The sequence below is a fragment of the Heterodontus francisci genome, chromosome 20 (assembly GCF_036365525.1).
Source record: "Heterodontus francisci isolate sHetFra1 chromosome 20, sHetFra1.hap1, whole genome shotgun sequence".
NCBI lineage: Eukaryota > Metazoa > Chordata > Chondrichthyes > Heterodontiformes > Heterodontidae > Heterodontus > Heterodontus francisci.
The window spans coordinates 13,218,829-13,243,962 of record NC_090390.1 but is presented as its reverse complement, the minus strand read 5'-3'; the positions used below and the strand labels follow the sequence as shown (position 1 = coordinate 13,243,962).

At 43.2% G+C, this 25,134-nt stretch overlaps 1 protein-coding gene across 1 annotated transcript in view; it reads left to right on the top strand.

Annotated features, from left to right (window-relative positions):
• Positions 1–8,485: 8,485 nt before the first annotated feature.
• Positions 8,486–25,134, top strand: part of hk1 (hexokinase 1) — a 122,489-nt gene continuing 105,840 nt past the window's right edge. The window contains exons 1-2 of the mRNA XM_068052394.1: positions 8,486–8,878; positions 17,395–17,557. Of these exons, the coding sequence (XP_067908495.1) occupies positions 8,816–8,878; positions 17,395–17,557 (226 nt within the window). The 5' untranslated portion in view covers positions 8,486–8,815. The remainder of the gene's footprint in view (positions 8,879–17,394; positions 17,558–25,134) is intronic.

The window sequence follows — 25,134 nt, the reverse complement described above, 5'->3', positions numbered from 1 at the left end:
ATTTACAATATGTACTCTAAGGGCGAGGGGGTCATTGATCATTTCTTCTTGCCTGATCTTGAAGCACTTTGTAGATAATCACCTGTGGCAGGTGGGAGACAATCATAATGATTGAAAATAAAACCACATCACATACCAGTATTCGCAGCTCCTCTCTCTACCTTAATATATATCTGAAGTTGAAAATAGAGTTGCTGTGTTTTGCTTTCTGTGCAGTAGTGTACTAAAGCTTTGGTAAATGTAACAGTTCTGTTTTAGTTTTTAATTATTTAAAACAAAATTTAAATAAGAGCATTTTAAAAAATTATTTGTTTGTGGGATGTGGGCGTCGCCGGCCACGCCAGCATTTATTGTCCACCCCTAATTGCCCTTGAACTGAATGGCTTGTTCGGCCATTTCAGAGGGATTTAAGAGTCAACCACATTGCTGTGTGTCTGGAGTCACATGTAGGCCAGACCAGGTATGGACAGCAGATTTTCTTCCCTAAAGGACATTAGTGAACCAGATGGATTTTTACAACAATCAACAATGATTTCATGGTCACCATAAATTCCAGATTTATTAATTGGATTCAGATTTCACCATCTGCCATTTTAGGGAGAAGCAAAGCGCTATTTTTGAATGGCCAAACCAAATTCCGTCCAGGGCCAAAACCACAATTAAACTTGCATTTATACAGCGTGTTTAACATCGTAAAACATCCCAGTGTACATTACTGGAGTCTTCTTCTCTTCTTCTTCTTTGGCCTCCTTGTCTCGAGAGACAATGGGTAAGCACCTGGAGGTGGTCAGTGGTTTGTGGAGCAGCGCCTGGAGTGGCTATAAAGGCCAATATTAGAGTGACAGACTCTTCCACAGGTGCTGCAGAAAAAATTGTTTGTCGGGGCTAATACACAGTTGGCTCTCCCCTTGCGCTTCTGTCTTTTTTCCTGCCAACTGCTAAGTCTCTTTGACTCGCCACACGTTAGCCCCACCTTTATGGCTGCCCGCCAGCTCTGGCGATCGCTGACAACTGATTCCCACGACTTGTGATCAATGTCACAGGACTTCATGTCGCGTTTGCAGACGTCTTTAAAGCGGAGACATGGACGGCCGGTGGGTCTGATACCAGTGGCGAGCCCGCTGTACAATGTGTCTTTGGGGATCCTGCCATCTTCCATGCGGCTCACATGGCCAAGCCATCTCAAGCGCCGCTGACTCAGTAGTGTGTATAAGCTGGGGATGTTGGCTGCCTCGGGGACTTCTGTGTTGGAGATACGGTCCTGCCACCTGATGCCAAGGATTCTCCGGAGGCAGCGAAGATGGAATGAATTGAAACGTCGCTCTTGGCTGATATATGTTGTCCAGGCCTCGCTGCCATAGAGCAAGGTACTGAGGACACAGGCTTGATACAGTCGGACTTTTCTGTTCCGTGTCAGTGCGCCATTTTCCCACACTCTCTTGGCCAGTCTGGACATAGCAGTGGAAGCCTTTCCCATGCGCTTGTTGATTTCTGCATCTAGAGACAGGTTACTTGTGATAGTTGAGCCTAGGTAGGTGAACTCTTGAACCACTTCCAGCGCGTGGTCGCTGATATTGATGGATGGAGCATTTCTGACGTCCTGTCCCATGATGTTCGTTTTCTTGAGGCTGTTGGTTAGGCCAAATTTGTTGCAGGCAGCCGCAAACCTGTTGATGAGACTCTGCAGACACTGTTCAGTGTGAGATGTTAAAGCAGCATCGTCAGCAAAGAGGAGTTCCCTGATGAGGACTTTCCGTACTTTGGTCTTCGCTCTTAGACAGGCATGGTTGAACAACCTGCCCCCTGATCTTGTGTGGAGGAAAATTCCTTCTTCTGAAGACTTGAACGCATGTGAGAGCAGCAGGGAGAAGAAAATCCCAAACAGTGTAGGTGCAAGAACACAGCCCTGTTTCACGCCACTCAGGATAGGAAAGGGGTCTGATGAGGTGCCGCTATGCTGAATTGTGCCTTTCATATTGTCATGGAATGAGGTGATGATACTTAGTAGCTTTGGTGGACATCCGATCTTTTCTAGTAGTCTGAAGAGACCACGTCTGCTGACGAGGTCAAAGGCTTTGGTGAGATCAATGAAAGCAATGTAGAGGGGCATCTGTTGTTCACGGCATTTCTCCTGTATCTGACGAAGGGAGAACAGCATGTCAATGGTCGATCTCTCTGCACGAAAGCCACACTGTGCCTCAGGGTAGATGCGCTCGGTCAGCTTCTGGAGCCTGTTTAAAGCGACTCGAGCAAAGACTTTCCCCACTATGCTGAGCAGGGAGATTCCACGGTAGTTGTTGCAGTCACCGCGGTCACCTTTGTTTTTATAGAGGGTGATGATATTGGCATCGCGCATGTCCTGAGGTACTGCTCCCTCGTCCCAGCACAGGCAAAGCAGTTCATGGACTGCTGAGAGTATAGCAGGCTTGGCACTCTTGATTATTTCAGGGGTAATGCCGTCCTTCCCAGGGGCTTTTCCGCTGGCTAGAGAATCAAGTACTATCAAACAAAGTATGACACCAAGCAACATAAGGAGATATTAGGACAGATGACCAAAAACTTGGTCAAAAAGGTAGATTTTAAGGAGATAGGAAGAGAGGTAGACAGATTTAGGGAGGGAATTTCAGAACTTAGGACCTAGGCAACTGCCCATACAGAATCACGGAATCGTTACAGTGCAGAAGTAGGCCATTTGGCCCATTGTGTCTGCATTGACACTCTGAAAGAGCAATTCCCTCAGTCCCATTCCCCTGCCTTCTCTCCATAACCCTGCACACTCTTCCTTTTCATATAACTGTCGAATTCACTTTTGAATGCTTCAATTGAACCAGCCTCCACCACGACTGCCAGTGATGGAGTGAACAAAATCAGGGATGTGCAAGAGGCCAGAATTGGAGGACCATTACTGAGGTTAAAGAGTGTAAAGGGTAAATTTTTTTTCATTCATTCCTGGGATGTGGACATCACTTGCTATGTGAGCATTTATTGCCCATCCCTAATTGCCCTTGAGAAGGTGGTGGTGAGCTGCCTTCTTGAACCACTGTAGTGCATGTGGGGTAGGTACACCTACTGTTAGGAAGGGAGTTCCAGGATTTTGACCTAGCGACACTGAAGGAACAGCGATATAGTTCCAAGTCAGGATGGTGTGACTTGGAGGGGAGCTTGCAGGTGGAGGTGTTCCCATGCATCTGCTGTCCTTGTCCTTCTAAGTGGTAGAGGTCGCAGGTTTGGAAGGTGTTGTCTAAGGAGCCTTGGCGCGTTGCTGCAGTGCATCTTGTAGTTGGTACATACTGCTGCCACTGTGCGTCGGTGGCGGAGGGAGTGAATGTTTGTGGATGGGGTGCCAGTCAAGCAGGCTGCTTTGTCCTGGATGGGGTCGAGCTTCTGGAGTGTTGTTGGAGCTCCACCCATCCAGGCAAGTGGAGAGCATTCCATCATACTCCTTGTAGATGGTGGACAGGCTTTGGGGAGTCAGGAGGTGAGTTGCTCACTGCAGGATTCCGAGCCTCTGACCTCTTGTAGCCACAGTATTTATATGGCTACTCCAGTTCAGTTTCTGGCTAATGGTAACGTCCCAGGTTGTTGATAGTGGGGGATTCAGCGATGGTAATGCCATTGAATGTCAAGGGGAGATGGTTAGATTCTCTCTTGCTGGAGATGATCATTGCCTGGCACTTGTGTGGCGCGAATGCTAATTGCCACTTATCATCCCAAGCCTGGATATTGTCCAGGTCTTTCTGCATTTCTACATGGACTGCTTCATTATCTGAGAAGTTGCGAATGGTGCTGAACATTGTGCAATCATCAGCGAACATCCCCACTTCTGACCTTATAATTGAAGGAAGGTCATTGATGAAGCAGCTGAAGATGATTGGGCCTAGGACACTACCCTGAGGAACTCCAGCAGTGATGTCCTGGCACTGAGATGATTGACCTCCTGCAACCACAAGCAATTTCCTTTGCGCTAGGTATGACTCCAACCAGTGGAGAGTTTTCCCCTTGATTCCCATTGACTTCAGTTTTGCTAGGGCTCCTTGATGCCATATTTGGTCAAATGCTGCCTTGATGTCAAGGGCAATCACACTCACCTCAACTCCTGATTCACTGATCCTGTTCTCCTCATGCAGAGCCACACTCAAAAGCAAGGCAGGCTGAAGGTAGAGCTACAACACTGTTGTCCCGATTCTCCAACCTGAACTTCATTCAGGCATGGCTCCTTACTGTGAGACTGGGATCAGGGAATTTACCCTGAAAAATTTGGAAGTAGATCAGGATATAATGATTAGGTATCACAATATTTAGGCTGCAGGATGGTAAGAGGAGGCAAAGACTGAGGGAGATCATGGAATTCCACAGTTTTGAGGACCTTGTGAAGAATGTGTTGCAGTTTGAGAGACAGTGTGTCATGACTTCAATGCAGTAGGGACACGTCCTTGGAGTCCCATGAGTAGGGTAGAATCCATTGGGGCTTCTGACTGATTCTGCTGGAAAGTATACTTGTGTGGACACCAGAGGAAAACAGAATTAGATGATTAATGTACAACAATATGCATCTTTGATTTTTTAAATCTATGTTTAAAAACCAAGAATGGGAAGCAGGACTGTAAAGGCTGATTTTACACTTGGCTTAAGCGTGGAGTGCTGGAGTCAAGGCAGGTGGCAATTCATCTCGCTCCGACAGCGTGAGGCCCACGACATTTTAACTTCTGGGCCTCTTTTATATCATCCAGATCGGACTCCCTTCACTGAAACTGGCAGAAATCATGACCAGGCCAGTGGCAAGAGCAGGATTTTGGGTGACATAAATCTGGGCCAAAGTCCCTGGCATAAAGAAAGTTTCGGAGGGGTGTCGCAGGGATGCAAAATCAGGAGGTGATCACAGATGAGGTGGGGGAGAGAAACTCAGGCCAGGGGACCCCCTACTTTTTTTGGCTTCTCCTGGCTCCCTATTCCTGCATGCTTTTAGTTTTCACTGGCAGCTTTGCCATTGGGTGACACTGCCACAATCGGCAATTAAAATCATGCCGCGGTCCGAATGATGTCATTGGACCTGTGCTGAGTGGCCCCAAAGTGGCCAAAATCCCAGTAGTTAAAATGGCAGCAAGTATCAACATGTCACAATGCAGCAGGTGGTTCTCAGTCTGTTCCAGCTAGCAGGCTGAGTTATAGTCTGTTGTGGACAAAAGCAATATACTGGAAATCTGAAATAAACGAGGAAAATGCTGTGGACACTCAGCAAATTAGGTAGCACCTGTGGAAAAACAAAAGGCGATTGATGATTCAGGTATAAGAACTGGCAAATATTGCAGATGACAAGCAGTGAAAGAGGGAATTGACGAAAAATAATTGAAGAACTTCTTTTGGTCTCTCTCAGAGAACGTCTTTGTTCTCAACTTGTTCCACTCTGATTTGTGCTTTACTGCTTTATTGCAACGATAGAGGCTCTGTTCCATAAATATACTGTATTAGCAGGAAGCCCCTGCATGCAAAGCCTTTCGCCCAAGTTCAGAATTTTCATTCCACCTCCCTCTGAGCTCTTACCCTCTCCGTCTTTACATTGGGAACTGCTGTGTGACATTGACTCAATTTCTGCTCTCCCCTCACTCACTCTAACCTGTCTCTCTCTGAGCTTGCAGCACTCTGTTCTCTCAGGTCTAATCCTGACATTGTTATTTAACCTGCAGAGAAGGGAGGCAGTGTTGTTGTTTGGTAAACCAACTTCTACCTTGTAGAGTCTGAACGTCAATTCTCTGACACCTCCTCCTCCTAACCTTCATGGATTGTGACCCCACCACCGAATATCAACCTATTAATTCAACAGACTTGTCATTGACCTCATCTCCTCTGGAGATCTTCCAGCCCCCATAACGGCTTTCAATCCCATAATCTCCCAATCCCACTTAGTCTGTTTGTACCTCCTTCCCAAGATCCACAAACGGGACTGTTCTGTTAGACCGATTGTTTCAACGTGTTCTTGCCCCATGGTACTAATTTCTTCCTATCCTGACTCTATTTTTCTCCCTTGCCCAGTCTCTGCCAACCTATATCTGCGATTCTTCCGACACCCACCACCAGTTAACAGTTTTCAGTTCCTTGGCCTTAAGCATCTCCTTTTCACCTGGGATGGCCACTCCATCTGTGCCTCCATCCCCCACGACGGCAGCCTGTGAGCTCTGTGGTTCTTCATTGAATGGAGAAACATCCAGTCTCCACCCACCACCACCCTTCTCCATCGGGTAGAACATGCTTACACATTGAACAACTTCTCCTTTGACTCCACTCACTTTTTCCAAATAAAAGCTGTTTCTTTGGGAACCCATTTGGATACTAGCTATGCCTGCATTTCCTTGGGATATGTGGAACATTCCTTGGTTCAGTCCTATTCATGCCCCTCCCTGCACTCTTTTTTGTCTACATTGACGATGAATATGTCAGTGCTGTTTCCTGTTGTCCCAAACTGGAAAATTTCATCAACTTTGCTTCAAATTTCCACCCATCCTTCACGTTCCTATGGTCCATCTCAGACTTTTCCCTGATTTCTCTATCTCCTTTTCTGGGGTTAGGCTGTCTCCCAATATCTACTATAATCCTACTGCCTCTCACAGCACTACATTTCATCCCACCCTGTTTCCTTTAAGGTCTCCGTTCTGTTCTGCTAGCTTCTTCATCTCTGTTGCATCGTTCTGACGTTGACACCTTTCATTCCAATGCTTCCGATATGTCTTCCTTTTTCCCAACTGAGGTTTCCCCCACTGACAATGTTGAAATTGCTGGTCCCTTTAATTAACCAGGACTTACTTCAGTGTTAATAGAGAGCAGGTGATGCTCATTGCAGCTTTTATTTAAGGGCTGGATTTTTCTCCAATCAGGGAGTTACTTTTTGACAGGGTGTGAGTCTAGGAGGGAAGAGTGGAAACTGGTATTTGTACTGAACTGTGGATAGAAAATAAAACAGTTGTGGATCACAGACTGTCTCCTGCTTCCTGACTTTGGTAAATGGATGTCTGCCAATTGATCAGCCATGCCCGTTCCATTTCCCACGCTTCTGCACATTCACCTCCCTCCCAGAACAAGGGGTCCTCTTGTCCTCACCTTCCACTCCACTTGCTTATAAACTACTAAATCTCTAACTTCTTCCAGTTTTGATGAAAGATCATCAACCTGAAGCGTTAACTTTTTTTCCTCTCTCCACAGTTGCTGCTTTGGGTTGCCAGTTCAAGTTGGCCTGGAGGCTTCATCGCATGACGTCCTGCCTACAACTGCCTGTCCAGTCGAATAGTCTTTTTCCCATCTCCAATATTTTTATAACTAATAAATAAAATGATCAAAAAGAGTGACGTTAACATACAGTTTATGATTTCTTTTGCCTGGGCTTGCTTGCAGCAGTTTCCTGGAGATTAATCTTTAATCCCTGGAATCTCCAGGCCATTCCTGGAGAGTTGGCCACCTTCTTGCTGCCCTACCTGCATTTTCTATTTTTACCTAGATTTCTAGCAATCACAGATCTGAGCTTTGATTACAAAATGTAATTACAAAATGATCACAAAGTCTGTCTGACAATTCATGATTATTTTTCATAGAACAGTTGGAAATAGTGTGTGAGGTACGCATATACATAGAGAGGTTCTGGATATATGTAACACAGGGCTCCTTAGATCCTCTGACAATTTTTAGGGGTTGCTATGGTAATTTGTCAGTGATCATTGTTTGGCGTTGTGTTATAGGGAGACATAAATGTTTAATTTCTTTACCTGATGATTCAACCATTGTATTAATATTGCAAATGCCTACTTTAAATTTGGGTAGCTTTAACATTGCCACTGATTATACATTGATGCGTTAGTTTCTGACTGTGAAGCTGAGTTAAAATGGCAGCGTGACTGAGTAAAAAGCTGTTGGCCACTGTGTTTCTTCAATGCAGCATTTGTAGGACCATAGGAAAGGAGACTAATGATGAGAGTTACGACTGACTGGTCACATGACAAGGAATTGAGAATTGGGATGTGCTCAAATTACATCGTGTAGTTTATGGATTGTGCTAGTAGTTAGTTCACGATGCACTTTACATTGCAGATAACTTGCTTTACTCTGCAATCTCAAAGATATACTTCAGTATAAAGTGCAATACTTGAATCATAGTGCTCAATAAAATATCCTCCCCAGAACTGTAGACTTTCAGTAGGATGGGATAGAGGGGGTGAAGAAATAATTTATGCTAAATTATTTATGATGAAAGGTTCTTTTATATTCAAAGTATGCATCAGACTCACAGAAATACCATAATGTATAATGATCTTTGTTAGGCTCATTTGACTATTATTATTTAAAGAACACGATTAAATTGAATAAGTGACCTCTGCATTTCGTACCACAGGAGTTACAGGTCAAATAATTGATTTTGAAGACGTGAGGAGCGTGCCATGATGCCTCAGTTACATACAGGACTCCCCACACCCACACAGCTTCCTGTATGGGGAAGGTGGGTGTAGCCAGTCAGAGCTCAAGTGTTCTGCTTCTTTCCTTATGCAGCAAAGGTTCTCCCAGTGAGCTGATTACAACACAGGAAGTGGTTGGTTTCAGTGTGTTGCCATTTCATACTAAAAAGACTACTGCATCTTTCAGCATTGTACACGAGGAAAAGTCCTCATGGGTGTAGGATTTTAGAATCATTTGAAAAAATAACTGAGCACGTTTATTTCAGTAGAGGCCAGAAGGATTGTATACTTACACAAAGCTACACAGGACTTGCTGCAGCTGCAGCCAGCACTCTCTTTGAAGCTCCTGTGTGTGAATTGTTTCCTGAATTCCAGACAGAATGATAGCTGCACAGGTTTTGGCCTATTTCTTCACAGAATTAAAGGCTGATCAAGTCAAAAAGGTGAGCCTCCTTATTCACATGTGGTTTAACGTTACCGTATTCCATATATTGTTGGTGCTATTTTTGTATTTAAACAGTTTGGATAATGAGATCTACTCAAATGTACCATTAAAAGGAAACAATTGAGACAAGATACAAAAGAGCTAAGAAGGTATACCTGCTGTGCAAAATGGACTTCACGTGTTCTATTTATGTGTGGTACTTGTGTAGTCTGATCTATAAATATAATTCTGAAAGGATTTGTAATGGCCTCCCGAATCTCTTACTGCAGTGTCCTTGAAACCAGTATGGTGGTGTCATTCATGCTATACAGAGAGTGCTGTTTTACATTTGTTATATTGTGGATGTTTTGTTTTATTTAATTTGGGGACTGATGGAAATCAACAGTAATAATGTGTGTATTGTCATTTTTTGAAATTTAAAATCTTCAGCTTTTTTTTTCTGTTGGCTCTCATCGTTCTCAATTTTATAGGTGCCCTGGACCCAGGCCTTGCTGGGGTTCCTGTAAAAAAGCTTTAAATAAGAAACAAAAATTATTTCAGTACTGGGCACACAAGTAAGCACTGTTATTAATGGTTTATTAACTAATCTGGTATTAATTATACAATATAGTCATCAACACTGGCTGATTTTCCCTAGCAAAGCTATTGCAGTACTTTGTATATCAATTTAAGTAGTTATGCTCTTTGGTATAAAATGTGAAAACTGGGTGTGAAATACTTTTGTTTATTCGAGAATTTCCTTAACCTAGTGTCTGCAACGAAAATATGATCAGGAATATTACAAAGCAGTAACATAAGGTTCTCTGTAAACTAACTGTGGGAACAAAAGGCATTTATGGAAAAGGTTACTGTATTTTCAGAAATATTTTGTACTGTTTGCCTGCACCTTTTAACAGATGATGACCTCTCTGCAGGATCTCACTGCCAGTTATCTTTCAAGTAGGCCATTTCATCCTATTCTTTCAGGCCTAGCAGTTTGTTTTTAAAAAAGCTGTTGTAGATACGTAATTCTATGAAAAGTAACAGATGAGTACAACTAACCTGCTTTTTCACTGTCCTGTAGCACACAGGTTATAATTACATTTGTTCAAATCAGACTATTTTCTTCACCTATATGCAAAATGGTGCTATTGCTTAGTTAATAAACCCGCACACAAAATGGAGAAAGAGGATTCCCCACTACTGCTATCTTTTTAAGCAGCGAATTGTGATCGCATTTATTAGCTCAGCCCAATTAGCCAACACAATTGATGTGGCTTGGCCTCAAGCAGTTGTATCCATATCCTCCTGTATAATAGGCTGCTGCATCTTTGAGATTCCTACATACAATGTGACCTCTGCACAAATGTGCAGAAAACCCATTCAGCTGCTTGAACTTTAACCTCCTAATTTATGCCTGAACTCATCCAAAGATGGTGCTCTGTTCTGAATAAGCATAATACAGGATGTTTTAACAGTGGCTATATATACAGTTGGGTCTATTCTTTAAGTAAATTTTTTTTTCAGTTTTATATTGCCATTTCTACCAATAATTGTTCAAAACAATGATTGAGAGAATGATAGTACAGAATCTGATTTAAACTATGTATAAATGCTTATGTAGGGAAAAATGGCTTAAGATCCAGTGCAATGAAATACATTTTCATATTGTCTGTTCTTGGAGTCATAGAGTCAGAGTCAGAGAGATACAGCACTGAAACAGGCCCTTCGGCCCACTGAGTCTGTGCCGACCATCAACCACCCATTTATGCTAATCCTACATTAATCCCATATTCCCTACCACATCCCCACAATTCTCCTACCACCTACCTATATGAGGGGCAATTTACCATGGCCAATTTACCTATGAACCTGCAAGTCTTTGGCTGTGGGAGGAAACCGGAGCACCCGGCGGAGACCCACGTGGTCACAGGGAGATCTTGCAAACTGCGCACGGGCAGTACCCAGAACTGAACCTGGGTCACTGGAGCTGTGAGGCTGTGGTGCTAACCACTGTGCCAAGGTGTTGATTGAGTGAGGAATGCTGTCCAGGACAACAATAACAACAACTCATTTTTAGATGGCACCTTTAATGTAACAAACCACCCCAAGGCACTTCATGGGGCAATATAAAACAACATATGGTACTGAGCCAAAAAGGTCTCCAAAAACAAGAGGTAGGTGTATTAAAGGAGGAAGATAGAGAGGTGCAGAGGTTTATGGAGGGAATTCCAAAGCTTTGGCCCAGGCAGCTGAAGGCATGGCCACCAATGGTAGAGGAAACGTTTGTACAGGAAAACACCTTTGACCACAAATCCATCAGTCAGTGCTCTGCAAGTAACGTCCTTGAAGCCCTGTGGGAAAAGAAGATGGTGGATCCTATCGGCTGGTGCCCTGAGCAGACTGCCAAACTAATTTTGCAGAGTGCCTCATTGCCAGAACTTTAAAACATGCACCAAGATGTAGCTTGGCTGGTGGTGAGAAGGGCCCTCCCCATCAGATCCTTTCAGTACGCCCGGAGTCTCACCACCTCTGCACGCTGTCCTTGAGGGGACGAGACTGTCGCCCGCCTCCTTCTGGAATATTCCTTTGCAAAGCAGGTCTGGAAAGAGAGGCAGTGGTTTTTGTGGAGTTTCATCCCAAGCAGCTCTGTAACGCAGGACTCAGTGCTGTACAGTCTGTTCCCAGGGATGCACACTGAGATAAACATCAACTGCTGCTAGAGGACCATCAACTCCATGAAAGATGCACTTTGCTCTGCCTGCAACTTGTTGGTCTTCCAGTGCAAAGAGTTATCCACAACTGAGTGTTGCAGATTGGCACATTCCAAGATCCAGGACTACATGCTGAGGGACGCACTAAAGCCTGGGGCAGCCGCTGCAAAGGCTCCAAAGGGAAAGGCCACTGTAGAAGGCCCTCCTGCCATAATACACCTAGGGGCTGGAACACGTGTAAAATCCCTTGGGCTGTATGCGCCAGAGAATGTTTTGACATGTAATGCAAATGTACATGGTAAATATAAGCCGAAATGACAAGTGTGAGGCACCTCATGTACTGTATTGAAATAAACTGATCTGTATTGTACTTGGTATAATGTCCAATTCTAACTGTTATGTAATGTATTTTACAGGTTTTATGAACAAATATATTTTGGGAAAAATATGGTAGAGTACAGAGGGGGTTTACAAGAATGTTGCCTGGGCTTGAAAATTGCAGCTATGAGGAAAGATTAGATAGGCTAGGGTTGTTTTCATTAGAACAGAGGAGGCTGAGGGGTGACTTAATTGAGGTTTACAAAATTATGAAGGGCCTAGTTAGAGTAGACAGGAAGGACCTGTTTCCTCTAGTGGAGAGGTCAATTACCACGGGCACAGATTTAAGGTAGAAGGATTAGAGGGGACATGAGGGTGGTGGGTGTCTGGAATTCACTCTCCGGATCAGAGGTGGAGGCAGACGCCCCCAACTCATTTAAAAGGTAATCTGGTCCTGCACCTGAAGTGCTGTAACCTGCAAGGCTATGAACCAGGTGCTGGAAGGTGGGATTAGATTGGGGGGCTAATTTTTTCAGCCGCCGCAGACACAATGGGTTGAATGGCCTCTTTCTGTGCTGTAACTTTTCTATGGTTCTGGATTAAAATCAGAGATGCTCAAGAGGCCTGAATTAGTGGAGCGTAGCTATCTGGGGCTGAAGGAGATTACAGAGATAGGGGTGAGGCCATGAGGGTTTTGAATACATGGGTACAAATTTTAAAAGCGAAGAATTGCTTAACTGGGAGCAAGTGTAGGTCAGCGAGCACAGGGGAGATGGGTGAATGGGGCTTCGTGCAAGTAAGGACATGGGCAGCAAGGTTTTGAATGACCTCAAGTTTACAGTGGATAGAACATGGGAGACCAAGCAGGTGTGCATTAGAACAGTTAAGTTTAGAGGAAACAAAGGCATGGATGAGGGTTTCAGCAGATGAACTGAGTTCAGTGGCAGAATTGGACCATGTTATGGAGGTGGAAGGAGGCAGTCTTAGTGACACCAGGAGAACTCCTGTGAATAACTATGGAATCTTTAACTTAACAATTTGCATTTATATAGTGCCTTTAGCATTGTAAAATGCCCCAAGGTGCTACACAGCAGTGTTATGAAACAAAACTTGACATGAGCCACGCATGTCAATATCAGGACAGGTGCCCAAAATGTTGGCCAAAGAGCTAGGTTATAAGGAGTGTCTTCAAGCAGTAGAGCGAGGCAGTGAGGTTTAAGGAAGTAATTCCAGAGCTTGGAGCCTCGGCAGCTGAAGGTACGGCTGTCAATGGTGGAGTGATTAAAAGAGGGCAGAACTGGAGGAGCGCAGAGATCTCAGAAGTTTGTAGGGCGGGAGGAGGTTAGAGATAGGGAAGGATGAGGTCATGGAGGGATTTGAAAACAAGGAATAGAAGTTTATAATAGAGGCATTGTTGGTCAGGGAACCAGTGTAGATCAGTGAGCATATGGGTGATGGGTTAATGGGACTTGGTGCGAGTTAGAATGGGAATAGCAGAGATTTGGAACATCACCTTAACCAGCAGAATGGCCAGCCTTGTTTTAACATCTCATTTGAAGGCTGCCACATCTGCCCTTTAGTACCGTACTGGAATGGAGTAATGACCTCAAAATTCCTGAATGGAACCAGAACCAGAATTCACAACCTTCTGACCCAGAGGCAAGCCAGCTACTCACTGAATTGCCAGTTGGAAACAGAGCCTCCTCTTCCCTAGTTTCTCAAAACAAATGTTCTTCCTTTGGCAATTTTCTGTCTGCCCACCTTGATAGTTTAGGATTCAATGAAAGCCATGTACCTTCTCCAGCCTCACATAAGTAACCCTTCCTGATTGAAAAGCCTAGATGTGAGAGTTGGAACCCTATTCAACTCCAGGCCATCGCACTACCAGGTGTCCACAGTATGCCTCTCACCATGTTAATAGAACTCTATTACCTTCTTCAAGTGGTTACTCAAAATAAGCAAGCTGTCATGGCAAGGGTCACACAGTTATTCAACATACATCACAGCCAAGCCTGACATCAGTGATATCCACACATATTGACTTTCCAGCAGAGTCACCAAAGTAGGAACTGTAACTAGTTCCTCCCTCTCCAGGTCCTTGTAGCACATGAATTGCTGTAAGAATGAAATCTGCAGTATGATGTGATTACCCTCAGTAACTGGAAAAAAGTGCTGTATTTGGGTGGAGAAATCTAGACTTTGCATATGTGTGGAAGATTCATATCTTTATGAACCTTTATGCTGAGGATCACCATGAATACTTGTATAAATATTGTTGGTGGAAGTTTTGTTGAAAAGATCTTACAGCCTGATTTTAATTCTGCCTGGTTGGCAGCAACGGAGATGGGGGCAGGTGTTTAAAATGGTTGGACACTCTCTGTTGCACTTCCGATGCATTTGTACTCGTTGCTGTATTCAGCTCACTGGTTCTGGTTTTTGGGGAGGCACTTGGCACAGCCATGCAGGGTCTCATCAACGTTTAAAAGTCAGGGTCAATGCTATCATTTGAGGGAGTGCTGCACTGCCGGAGGGGGCATCTTTCCAATGAGACATTAAACTGAAGCTCTGCCCACCACCTCAGGTAGATGTGAAAAATCCCAGAGAACTGTTTCAAAGAAGTGTAAAGTTCTCCCAGGACAATATTTATCCCTAAATCAGCATCACAAAAATGGATTATCAGGTCATTATCACATTGCTGTTTGTGGGAACTTGCTATGTGTAAATTGATTGCTGTATTTCCTACATTACAACAATGACAACATTTCTTTGGCTGCAAAGTGCTTTGGGATGTCCTGAGATCGTCAAAGGAGTTATATAAATGCAAGCCTTTTCTTTTTCCCTCAACCCTACTGAGTACAGTCATCCATATCACTGAGCAATAAAGCATGGCACAACATCCCCAGCCCAACTGAGCAGAAATCACACCATGTTCTGTCAGTCCCTTCTGACCCCTACCACTCTGCAGAAATCAGTACATAAACCAGCAACTGTCCAACAGCAACCCCTCCATTCAACAAAAATATAAATAATAACCCTCATCCCTTCACAGCAACAATTCAACCAATCCTCCCACTGAGGGTAAATTCAGACTTCCTCGCCCCAACTGAGTATAGAACAAATTCCCACCCCTACTGATCTGAAGCATGATCTCCAACACTCCCCATTTACAGCAGATTTGGGCCTATCCAACCCTTGCAAATTTCCCTCTCCATTCACCGAGAAACAGTGTACCTTTCTAGCCTTTGTCTGAAAGGGGCTGGAATACAAAGGGGAAGAAGTGATGCTCGAGTTGAACAGGGCCTTGTTCAGGTCCAATCTGGAGTACTTTGTTTAGGGCACCGAACAACTTGTGAGGATATATTGGCCTTGGAGGTGCAGCGCACATTGAGCAGGATGATACAAGAGGTTAAATTATGAGGATGAGTTGCATAGAGGAAGCTTGTATTCCCATGAATTTGGAAAGTTGAGTGATGAGCTAATAAAATGAGCTCTAGTGGGTTGTCTAGGGGCCATAACCTTAACATTAGAGCTAGTTCACTTAGGAGTGAAATCAGGAATTACTTCTTCACACAAAGAGTAGTGGAGATTTAGAACTTGCTTGCACAAAAAGTTGTGGATATTGGGGGTCAGTTGGAACTTTCAAGAATGATGGGCATTTTTTGTTCAATAAGGGTACTGGGGGTATGAAACTAAGACACAGATCAGCCATGATCTAATTGAATGGTAGACAGCCTCAAGGGGCTGAATGGTCTCCTGCTGCTATGAATTTAGCCAATAAAATATTTTTCTTAGTTGCTAACACAATCTATTTGGCTATTTTTCAAAAGAAAAGGTGGACGACAAATTTCAAATTTTTTTTAAATCTCAAGAAGTTCACTGACGTTTAGTGTGAGTGGAATTTGCTATGTGGCTCAGTGAAATTTCACTTTTGCTTTGTCACAAGGAGGATCCTTTGACTATTTTCCACAGAGGATTTGGAAAAAGGAGTTACTTTTAAAAACGTTGGGTTTTTAAAAGCATAATGTATTTACTCAAGTTTTTACAAAAGATCTTTGAGACAATAGGTTGTTAGGTGGTAATGAGCTAGTATTACGTTGTTTTTCATTATACTGTGAATAATCGTTTTTTTTTGGACTGTGCCGACCATTGAAAAGCACTTCGCACTCGTTGTGTTATAAACTCTTTGATCCCTTCTCTGGCTGTGCGCGTTGAGAAATAAATTTCAAACAGACACAAGCGTACAGGCAGATTTTTAGAACAGAATGCTGTTCCAGAGGCACCCAGGCCACAAATGTTGCAAGAAGGTAGCATTGTCAGAAATCATGCTGTTGAGTGAAGTGACCCAAAGATGTGGGAATCATGACATGTTTTTTATTTTGTATTATTATATGAAGATAAGTTATTACTGTTTGAATCAACTGAGCCTGATAATTCTTGCTGTTCTGTATGTCTCAACACATCAAGGGCTGGATTTTGCCAAGCCCTTGATGTTATGATACATGGTGGGGGTGGGGGGGAATGGGGAGGTGGCTGAAGATAGGTCCAGATGAGGCCCACCATGGACGGGACCTCAATTAAAGTATTCAAATAAATTAATGTGGACTCGCCTCCAATCCTGAGAGCCCGCTGTGGTCTTCGGCGCGGTGGCTGGCACTCCCGCGCCTTCAATTACCCGTCCGGGCAAAGGCGGCGTGACACTGGTGGGGAAGGGGGGGTGGTGGGGGAGGTAGGATTTTCAATCTGGAGCGGGGGAACAGCGTCAAATACATGTAATGGCTCTTTGGGATGGTGGGAAGTGTTGAAATTCAAACTTTGTGCAGTTTGTGGAGGAAGGCCAGATGTAAAAGGTAAGTGTTTTTGGTGGGGGGAAGGGCCAATAGTTAATATAATCCTTATTGGGGGGGTTTGGGAAAGGCGCATAAGAAATTTATTTATTTAATTTTGGGGGGTATGTGTTCAAATTAGGCGGCAGGGCTGGCTGCCCTTTAAAAAGGGCGCCAGCGCCTGCGCACAGGCAGCTGACGCCATTGCCAGGACCGAATAGCCCGCCCCCTCAATGGAACTGGGAGGACGGGCCGCGCATACAAGCTTCCATGTTTTGAGCTCGCTGCCGAGATTGGCAGTGGGCTCTTAAAATCCAGCCCTTCTGTTCACTTGGTCTGTCTTCAGAGAGATTGAAGAAGCACATGTGTGAAAGACATGATTATCCTTTTGGAGTCACAAGGGGGAGATACTATTTTTGCACCCCTGAACTATACAATTGCACAAGCAGATGTAGGGCAATGTGAGTCAACTCCTAGAATTATAAAATGCTCAGCTTGCATAAGGAGAGACTTATGCCACCAAACCCAAGAAGGTATATACAGCAAGTCCAAATTTGTAGCACTTGTGTTCCATGTTGTAGTAGCAGGCGATGCACTGGATTAGCGCACCATTTTGTTTCAAATTCCTCTTGTTCAATCAGTTTTCTTAGCTTAGAAAATGTCACTTTTCTTTTCAACAGATTGACAAATATCTATATGCAGCACGCCTCTCAGATGAAACACTACTTGATGTGATGGCACGGTTCAGGACTGAGATGGAAAAAGGACTAGGCAGAGACACGAATCCAACAGCAACACTCAAAATGTTACCTACCTTTGTTAGATCAACTCCTGATGGAACAGGTGAGATATTCCGCTATGCTGAACATATTCTGCCAGTAAGTTCTGTCATTGTACTGGCGTTGCATTCATTTTATGAAAATAAGGATATTAGAAAAGTCGATGAAGAAATGAGGCCATTCAAAACAGTCCTATTGTAGTTACAATTTTCAGGCAATGTTACTCTCATACTCAGTGCCAAGTACTGTTCCCACAAGCGAACCCTCACTGCCTATACTCAAGATATCTGAATTGGTATTGATTCGCAGATCAAGAAATGGCACAACTCTCCCTTTCGTGTTAGGATAATCTCTCTATTAACTTGTAGCCCAGGATTTAATCGATGAATCAGATTTATTTATAAGTAAAAATTAAAAAGTGGCAAAAGATCACCACAGCAGATTTTATTAAATTAGAATGTTTAATTTATAACTCCTCAGCTTTTAAAATAAGAAGACTTGGATATATTTTCATCTTTCTATCTGGGTGTAAGACTGGAGTTGTAGTTCAGCTGTCTGTTATAGAAACAACCTGATTTTTATTTTCATTGTGGAAGTTAAAATTGGGATGTTTCTATACCAGATGGCATGTTAGCAGCCTACTGAGTGGGGGCAGAGTCCATGTGACTAAGCTGTTCCTACAATGGTGTTAGGTGGGGAGATCCAGGATTCTGACCCATCAACAATGAAGGAACAGCAATATATGTCCAAATGGGGATGGTGTGTGACTGGAAGTGATGATGTTCCCATCACAATGTTACTCTTATTTTTGTTGGTGGTAGAGGTCACATGGGTGGGGGGACTGTATCCTGTAAATTGTGCATATTGCAGCCACAATGTGCTGGCGATGGAGGAGGTGTATATTTGACTCCAGTGGCAGGAGCACTCTTCAGTACAGCTGATCAGTCTTGGATGTTATTGAGGTCCTTGAATGTTGATACAACTACACCTGGATTTTCCATCTCACATCTGACTTGAGTCTTGTAAATGATGGAGTGACTTTGAGAGGTTGGGAGATGAGAAGCTCACTGCAGACTATCCAGTTCCAGCTTTAGGCTGCCATAGGCTGTTTCATTATCAGAGGAGCTATGAATAGAGTTGAACACTGTGGAATCATCAGCTGATCCTATGATGGAGGACAGGCCAGCAATGAAGCAGCTGAAGCTGGTTGAATACTTCCCTCTGGAACTCCTGCATTTATGTCCTGGGGTGATTGAATATTTGAAGCTATGAGCAGCCAAGTATGAGTGCAGCCACTGGAGAGTTTTCCCTTTCACCCATTCGCCTTAGTTTTGCCAAGACTTCTTGGTGCCAAACACAGTCAAATGCTACCTTGATGTTGAGGGCAGCTTTCTCAACCTAATGCCCAGTGAGAACTAATACAAGCCCACATTACATTCCAAACATATCAGAGAGAGTACAAGATTGGCTGGTGTTACAAAGGGAATAGTCAAACTGATGCAGTAGTGTTTTGCTGAGATTAACATTACATAACTGAATCATTTGTGGAATTTAGGCTGAACTGTCAGTGCTTGCTGTGTAGCCAGGAATGGATATAGCCTCCTTCAGCTGGAACATGACACACATGGTGGGAGAGTTGACCAACATTCCAGACATAGGTTGGCAATCTGATGCAAAACATAGAATCTAATACCTCAACGTTTGTTGGACAGAAGTGCCAGAAGAGGAGAGTATTGGCAACATCTTATTATCCCTCATTTGCTGATGATTCTAATTTCATTTATTTATGACGAAACTCAATCATCTTGTTTCAAATGCACAGGCTAGCCTTGGCTCAGTGGTAGCACTTTTACCTCTGAGTCAAAAGGTTGTGTGTTCATGTTCCAGTTCAAAGACTTTAGCACATAATCTAGGCTAGCACTTTAGTGCTTTATTGAGGGAGTGCCACACTGTCAGCGCAGCTATCTTTTAAGTGAGATGGGCCCATTGTGTCCTTTCAGGTGGATGTAAAAGATCCCAGGTCACTTGACAAAGTAGTTGTGCTGCATTCTACTTTGCAGTTGCTAGATTCTTACCCAGCTGATTCACTGTCCAAATAAATGCCATACTTAACTAAGTTAATGTTACTTAAATTACCCTTTGATCTGAAAACATCAAAGACACCATTTGGCTCTTATGACCACAACTGGGTTTGTATTGAAGTGGTCTTCCTCCTTGCTTTTTTTCCCTCCAGTTTGGAAGGTATTGGCTTATGCTGGGGTCTCAGCAGATCTCTAGTACTTAGACCAATTCTTCTTGTATGGGCAGGGATGGCAAATGTTGACTGGCTGTTAAGTCATGGATGGCTTCGTAATCAATCCCAATTCTGTCCTCACTCAACATCCATGTGCATGCATTTCTCATCGGGAGGGGAGGTAAGTGGTAGTACATATACAGGAGCTAGAGTGAAAGCTGATTTTGGTCCCTGATCCCTAACAAAGGGCAGTTGAAGCCATTTGTAGAATCCATTCTGTCACCTCTTTTAAAATCAGTTAATTCAGTACAGGCCAGAAATCAATCCTGGAATCTTGTTGTCTATGTAACCCAGTACTACAAAAGGAAGTGCCTTTACGCCACTCGGCCACTGTGGTAAATCCAAGTTGAGTCTGATTGGTTTCTTTAGAGGAATGCTGATCACAATGTTCGCTATGTTGAAGGGCAAGTTGAGAAGTAGCAGCTTGATAGTAGGGATAATGGGTCTGTACTCTAATTGGCAGGATGTGACTAGTGATGTCCCTCAGGGATCTCTACTGGGGTCTCAGAATATCACTTTATCGAGATGTAAATCCAGGTTTGCTGATAACACTAAATTAGGAGACACAGTAAATATGGAAGCAGAAAATTCAAAGGGTTGTTGGTAGATTAAGCCAGTGAGCATAACTGTGGCAGATGGAGTTCAATGCAGGGAAGACATCCACTTTGGACCCAAGAAAGATAGAGCAGAAAATGTTCTTCATATTCTAAATAGTGAGATTCTAGGACCTGTGGAAGAGCAGAGAGATTTAGGGGTCCATGTACAAATTGCACTAAAAGCTAGTGGACAGGTACAAAAAAAAAATTTAAAAGGCTAATGGAATTCAATCCAGAGAAGTGTGAGGTAGTGCATTTGGGGAGAGTAAATAAAGCGAGGGAATACACAATAAACGGGAGGATATTGAGAGGGGTAGAAGAAGTGAGAGACCTTGGAGTGCATGGCCACAGGCCTCTGAAGGTGACAGGACAGGTAGATAGAGCGGTGAAGAAGGCATATGGAATGCTTTCCTTTATTGGCCAAGGTATAGAGTACAAAAGCAGGGATAGGATGCTGGAAATGTATAAAATGCTGGAACTGTATAAAACGCTGGTTAGGCCACAGCTGGAGTGTTGCGTACACTCTGGTCACCGCATTACAGAAAGGACATAATTGCTCTGGGGAGAGTACAGAGGAGATTTACAAGAATGTTACCAGAGCTTGAAAGTTGCAGTTATGAGGAAGGATTGGATAGGCTAGGGTTGTTTTCCCTGAAACTGAGAAGGCTGAGGGGAGACTTATTTGAGATGTGAAAAATTATGAGGGGCATAGATAGAGTGGACAGGAAGGACCTGTTTCCCCTGATGGGGAGGTCAGTTACCAGGGGGCACAGATTTAAGGTGATTGGTAGAGGGATTAGAGGGGACATGAGAAAAAATGTTTTCACCCAGAGGGTGTTTGGAATTCGCTGCCAGGAATGGTGGTGGAGGCAGAAATCCTCACTTCTTTTAAAAGGTACCTGGACATGTTTCTGAAGTGCTGTAACCTGCAAGGCTATGGACCAGGTGCTGGAAGGCGAGAATAGATTGGGTGGCTAGTTTTTTCAGCCAGCACGGACACGTTGGGGTGAATGGCCTTCTTCTGTGCCGTAATTGTTCTGTGGTTCTATGGAATGCTAACCTTTATCTCTAGGGGGTTGGACAAAGACGTGGAAGTTATGCTATAACTGTACGGAGCTCTGGTCAGACCCCATCTGGAGAACTGTGCTCATTTCTGGGTACCGTACCTCAGGAAGAATAGATTAGCCTTGGAGGGACTGCAGCCCAGATTCACCAGAATGATACCAGTGCTAAAAGTGTTAAGTTATGAGGACCAGTTGCATAAACTAGGCTTGTATTTCCTTGAGTATACAAGATTAAAAGGGAATCTAATTGAAGTGTTTAAGATGATTAAAGGATTTGATCGGCTAGATAGAGAGAAACTATTTCCTCTGGTGGGGAAGTCCTGAACAAGTGGGCACGACCTTAAAATAAGTGCTAGGCTGTTCAAGAGTGATGTCAGGAAGCACTTCTTCCCACAAAGGGGAATGGAAATCTGGAAAACTCTATCCCAAGAAGTTGTTTGAGGCTGGGACAATTGAAAAGCTCAAAATTGAGATCGATATGTGCATGCGTGAGCAAAAGAGAATGGAACAGAGTACAACACAGTGTGCACACAGGGGAGAGGTACAGAACATGCATGTAAAAAGGAATGCAAGAGAGATGGATGAGGGAGAGTGAGTGAGAGAAAATGCAGCAGCTGGTGGAATTCAAACTTAATTCATAAAAGAAAATCTGGAATCAGCAATGGTGCTATGAAATGATCATAAATTTTCGAAGGAGATTGAGGGGAAATTTAATAGAAGTGTACAAGATTATGACAACCTTAGACAAGTTAGACAAGGAAAAACTGTTCCCATTAACAAATGGTATAAGGACTAGGGGACACAGATTGAAAGTTTTGGGAAAAAGTTGCAGGGGTTCTTTATAGTCAGTATGAGGAACTAGGTGCCAAATTAAGAAGCAGAACCTCAAAGGTAATTATCTCTGGATTATTACCTGAGCCACATGCAAATTGACATAGGGCAAATAAGATTAGAGAAATGAATGCGTGGCTCAAAGACTGGTGTGTTAGAAGTGGGTTCTGGTTCATGGGGCACTGGCACCAGTACTGGGGAAAGTGGTGGCTGTACCGTTGGGACGGTCTACACCTAAACAATGCTGGAGCCCGTGTTCTACTGAGCCGCATAACTAGGGAAGTAGAGAGGGTTTTAAACTGAATAGTGGGGACAAGGGATCAAATTTGGGAAGGTGTGGTAAATCAAAGAGTAGAGACAAGGTAAGAGAGCAATGTATTAATATGGGAAGTGACAGGAAGGGACAGAGCATACAAATCAAAGTAAATCAACAGGTAAGGCTAGAGGTTATAAAAATAATAAAAGGACACAACTAAAGGTGCTGTCTCTGAATGCATGTAGCATTCGAAACAAAACCGATGAATTGAGAGCGCAAATAGAAATAAATAAGTACGATCTGATAGCCATTACAGAGACATGGCTGCAGGACGACATAGATTGGGACCTGAATATTGAAGGATACGTAGCATTTAGGAAGGACAGGAAGCTAGGAAAAGGTGGAAGGGTAGCTCTGTTAATTAATGATGGTATTAGCGCAATAGAGAGGGATGACCTAAGTTCAGGAGACCACGATGTAGAAGCGGTTTGGGTAGAGATGATAAATCATAAAGGCAAGAAGTCACTTGGGGGAGTGGTGTATAGGCTACCTATCATTAACCGCACTGTGGTATGAAGTATGAAGGAAGAAATAATGGCAGTTTGTCAGACAGGTACAGCGATAATTATGGGGGATTTTAATCTACATATAGACTGGAAAAAAATCAGATGGGCAAAAGTAGCCCAAATGAGAAGTACATAGAATGTTTTCAGAATAATTTCTTGGAACAATACGTTCTGGAGCTAACCAGAGAGCAGGCTATACTAGACCTGGTATTCTGCAACGAGATTGGAATAATTAATGACCTCATAGTTAAGGCACTCCGAGGTAGCAGCGATCATAATATTATTGAATTTTACATTCAGTTTTAGGGAGAGTGGGTCCAAGACTAGTAGATTAAACAATTATGAGGGCATGAAAGCAGAGCTAGCTAAAGTGAACTAGCAAATCAGGTTAACGGATAGGTCATTAGAGGTGCAGTGGCAGACATTTAAGGGGATATTTTAGAATACACAAAATAGTACATTTCAACAAGAAAGAAAAATTCCAAGGATGGGACCCGCCATCCGTGGTTAACTAAAACAGTTAGAGATAGTATCAAACTTAAAGAAAAAGCCTATAATTGTGCAAAGATGGGAGGCAGGTCAGAAGATTGGACAGAATATAAAAAGCAGCAAAGTAGGACTAAAAGATTGATAAGGAAGGTAAAATTAGAGTATGAGAAACGCCAGCTAGAACTATAAAGACAGATAGTAAGAGTTTCTATAGATACTTTAAAAAGAAAAGAGTTAACAAAGTGAGCATTGGTCCTGTAGAAAGTGAGTCTGGGGAATTAATAATGGATAATAAGGAGATGGCAGATGAATTGAACAGATATTTTGCAACAGTCTTCACTATTGAGGATACAAGTAACATCCCAGTATTAGCTGTAAGTCAGAAAATGGAAGGGAGGGAGAAACTCAAGAAAATTACAATCACCAGGGAAGTGGTACTAAACAAATTGTTGGGGCTGCGGGCTGACAAGTCCCTGAGTCCTGATGGACTTCATCCTAGGCTGTTAAAAGAAGTGGCTAGTGAGATAGTTGATGCGTTAGTTTTAATTTTCCAAAATTCCCTAGATTCGGGGAAGGTTCCTTTAGATTGGCAAATAGCAAACGTAACTCCTTTGTTCAAAAAGGGAGGGAAACAGAAAGCAGGAAACTACAGGCCAGTTGGCTTAACTTCTGTCTTAGGGAAAATGTTAGAAGCTATTATTAAAGATGTTATAGCAGGGCATTTAGAAAACTTCAAGGTAATCAGGCAGAATCAACATGGTTTTGTGAAAGGGAAATCATATTTAACCAAATTATTGGAGTTCTTTGAGGGAGTTACATGTGCTGTGGATAAAGGGGAACCGGTGGATGTATTGTACTTAGATTTCCAGAAGGCATTTGATAAGGTGTCCCATCAAAGGTTGTTGCAGAAAATAAAAGCTCATGGTCTACAGGGGTGACAGATAGGCATGGATAGAAGATTGGTTCGGTAACAGAAAACAGAGAGTAGGCATAAATGGGTCATTTTCTGGTTGGCAAGATGTAACGAGTGGTGTAGCACAGGGATCTGTGCTGAGGCCTCATATTTTTACAATTTATATAAATGACTTAGATGAAGGGAACGAAGATATGGTTGCTAAATTTGCTGATGATACAAAGCTAGGTAGGAAAGTAACTTGTGAAGAGGACATAAAGAGGCTACAAAGGGATATAGATAGGTTAAGTGAGTGGGAGTATAATGTGGGAAAGTGTGAAATTGTCCACTTTGACAGGAAGAATAAAAAAGAAGCATATTCTCTAAATGGTGAGAGATTGCAGAGCTCTGAGATGCAGAGGGATCTGGGTGTCCCAGTGCATGAATTGCAAAAGTTTAGTATGCAGGTACAGCACGCAATTAGGAAAGCTAATAGAATGTTATCATTTATTGCAAGGGGAATTGAATACAAAAGTATGGAGGTTATGCTTCAGCTGTACAGGGCATGGGGAGAGCACATCTGGAGTACTGTGTACAATACTGGTCTCCTTATTTACGGAAGGATGTAAATGCATTGGCGGCAGTACAGAGAAG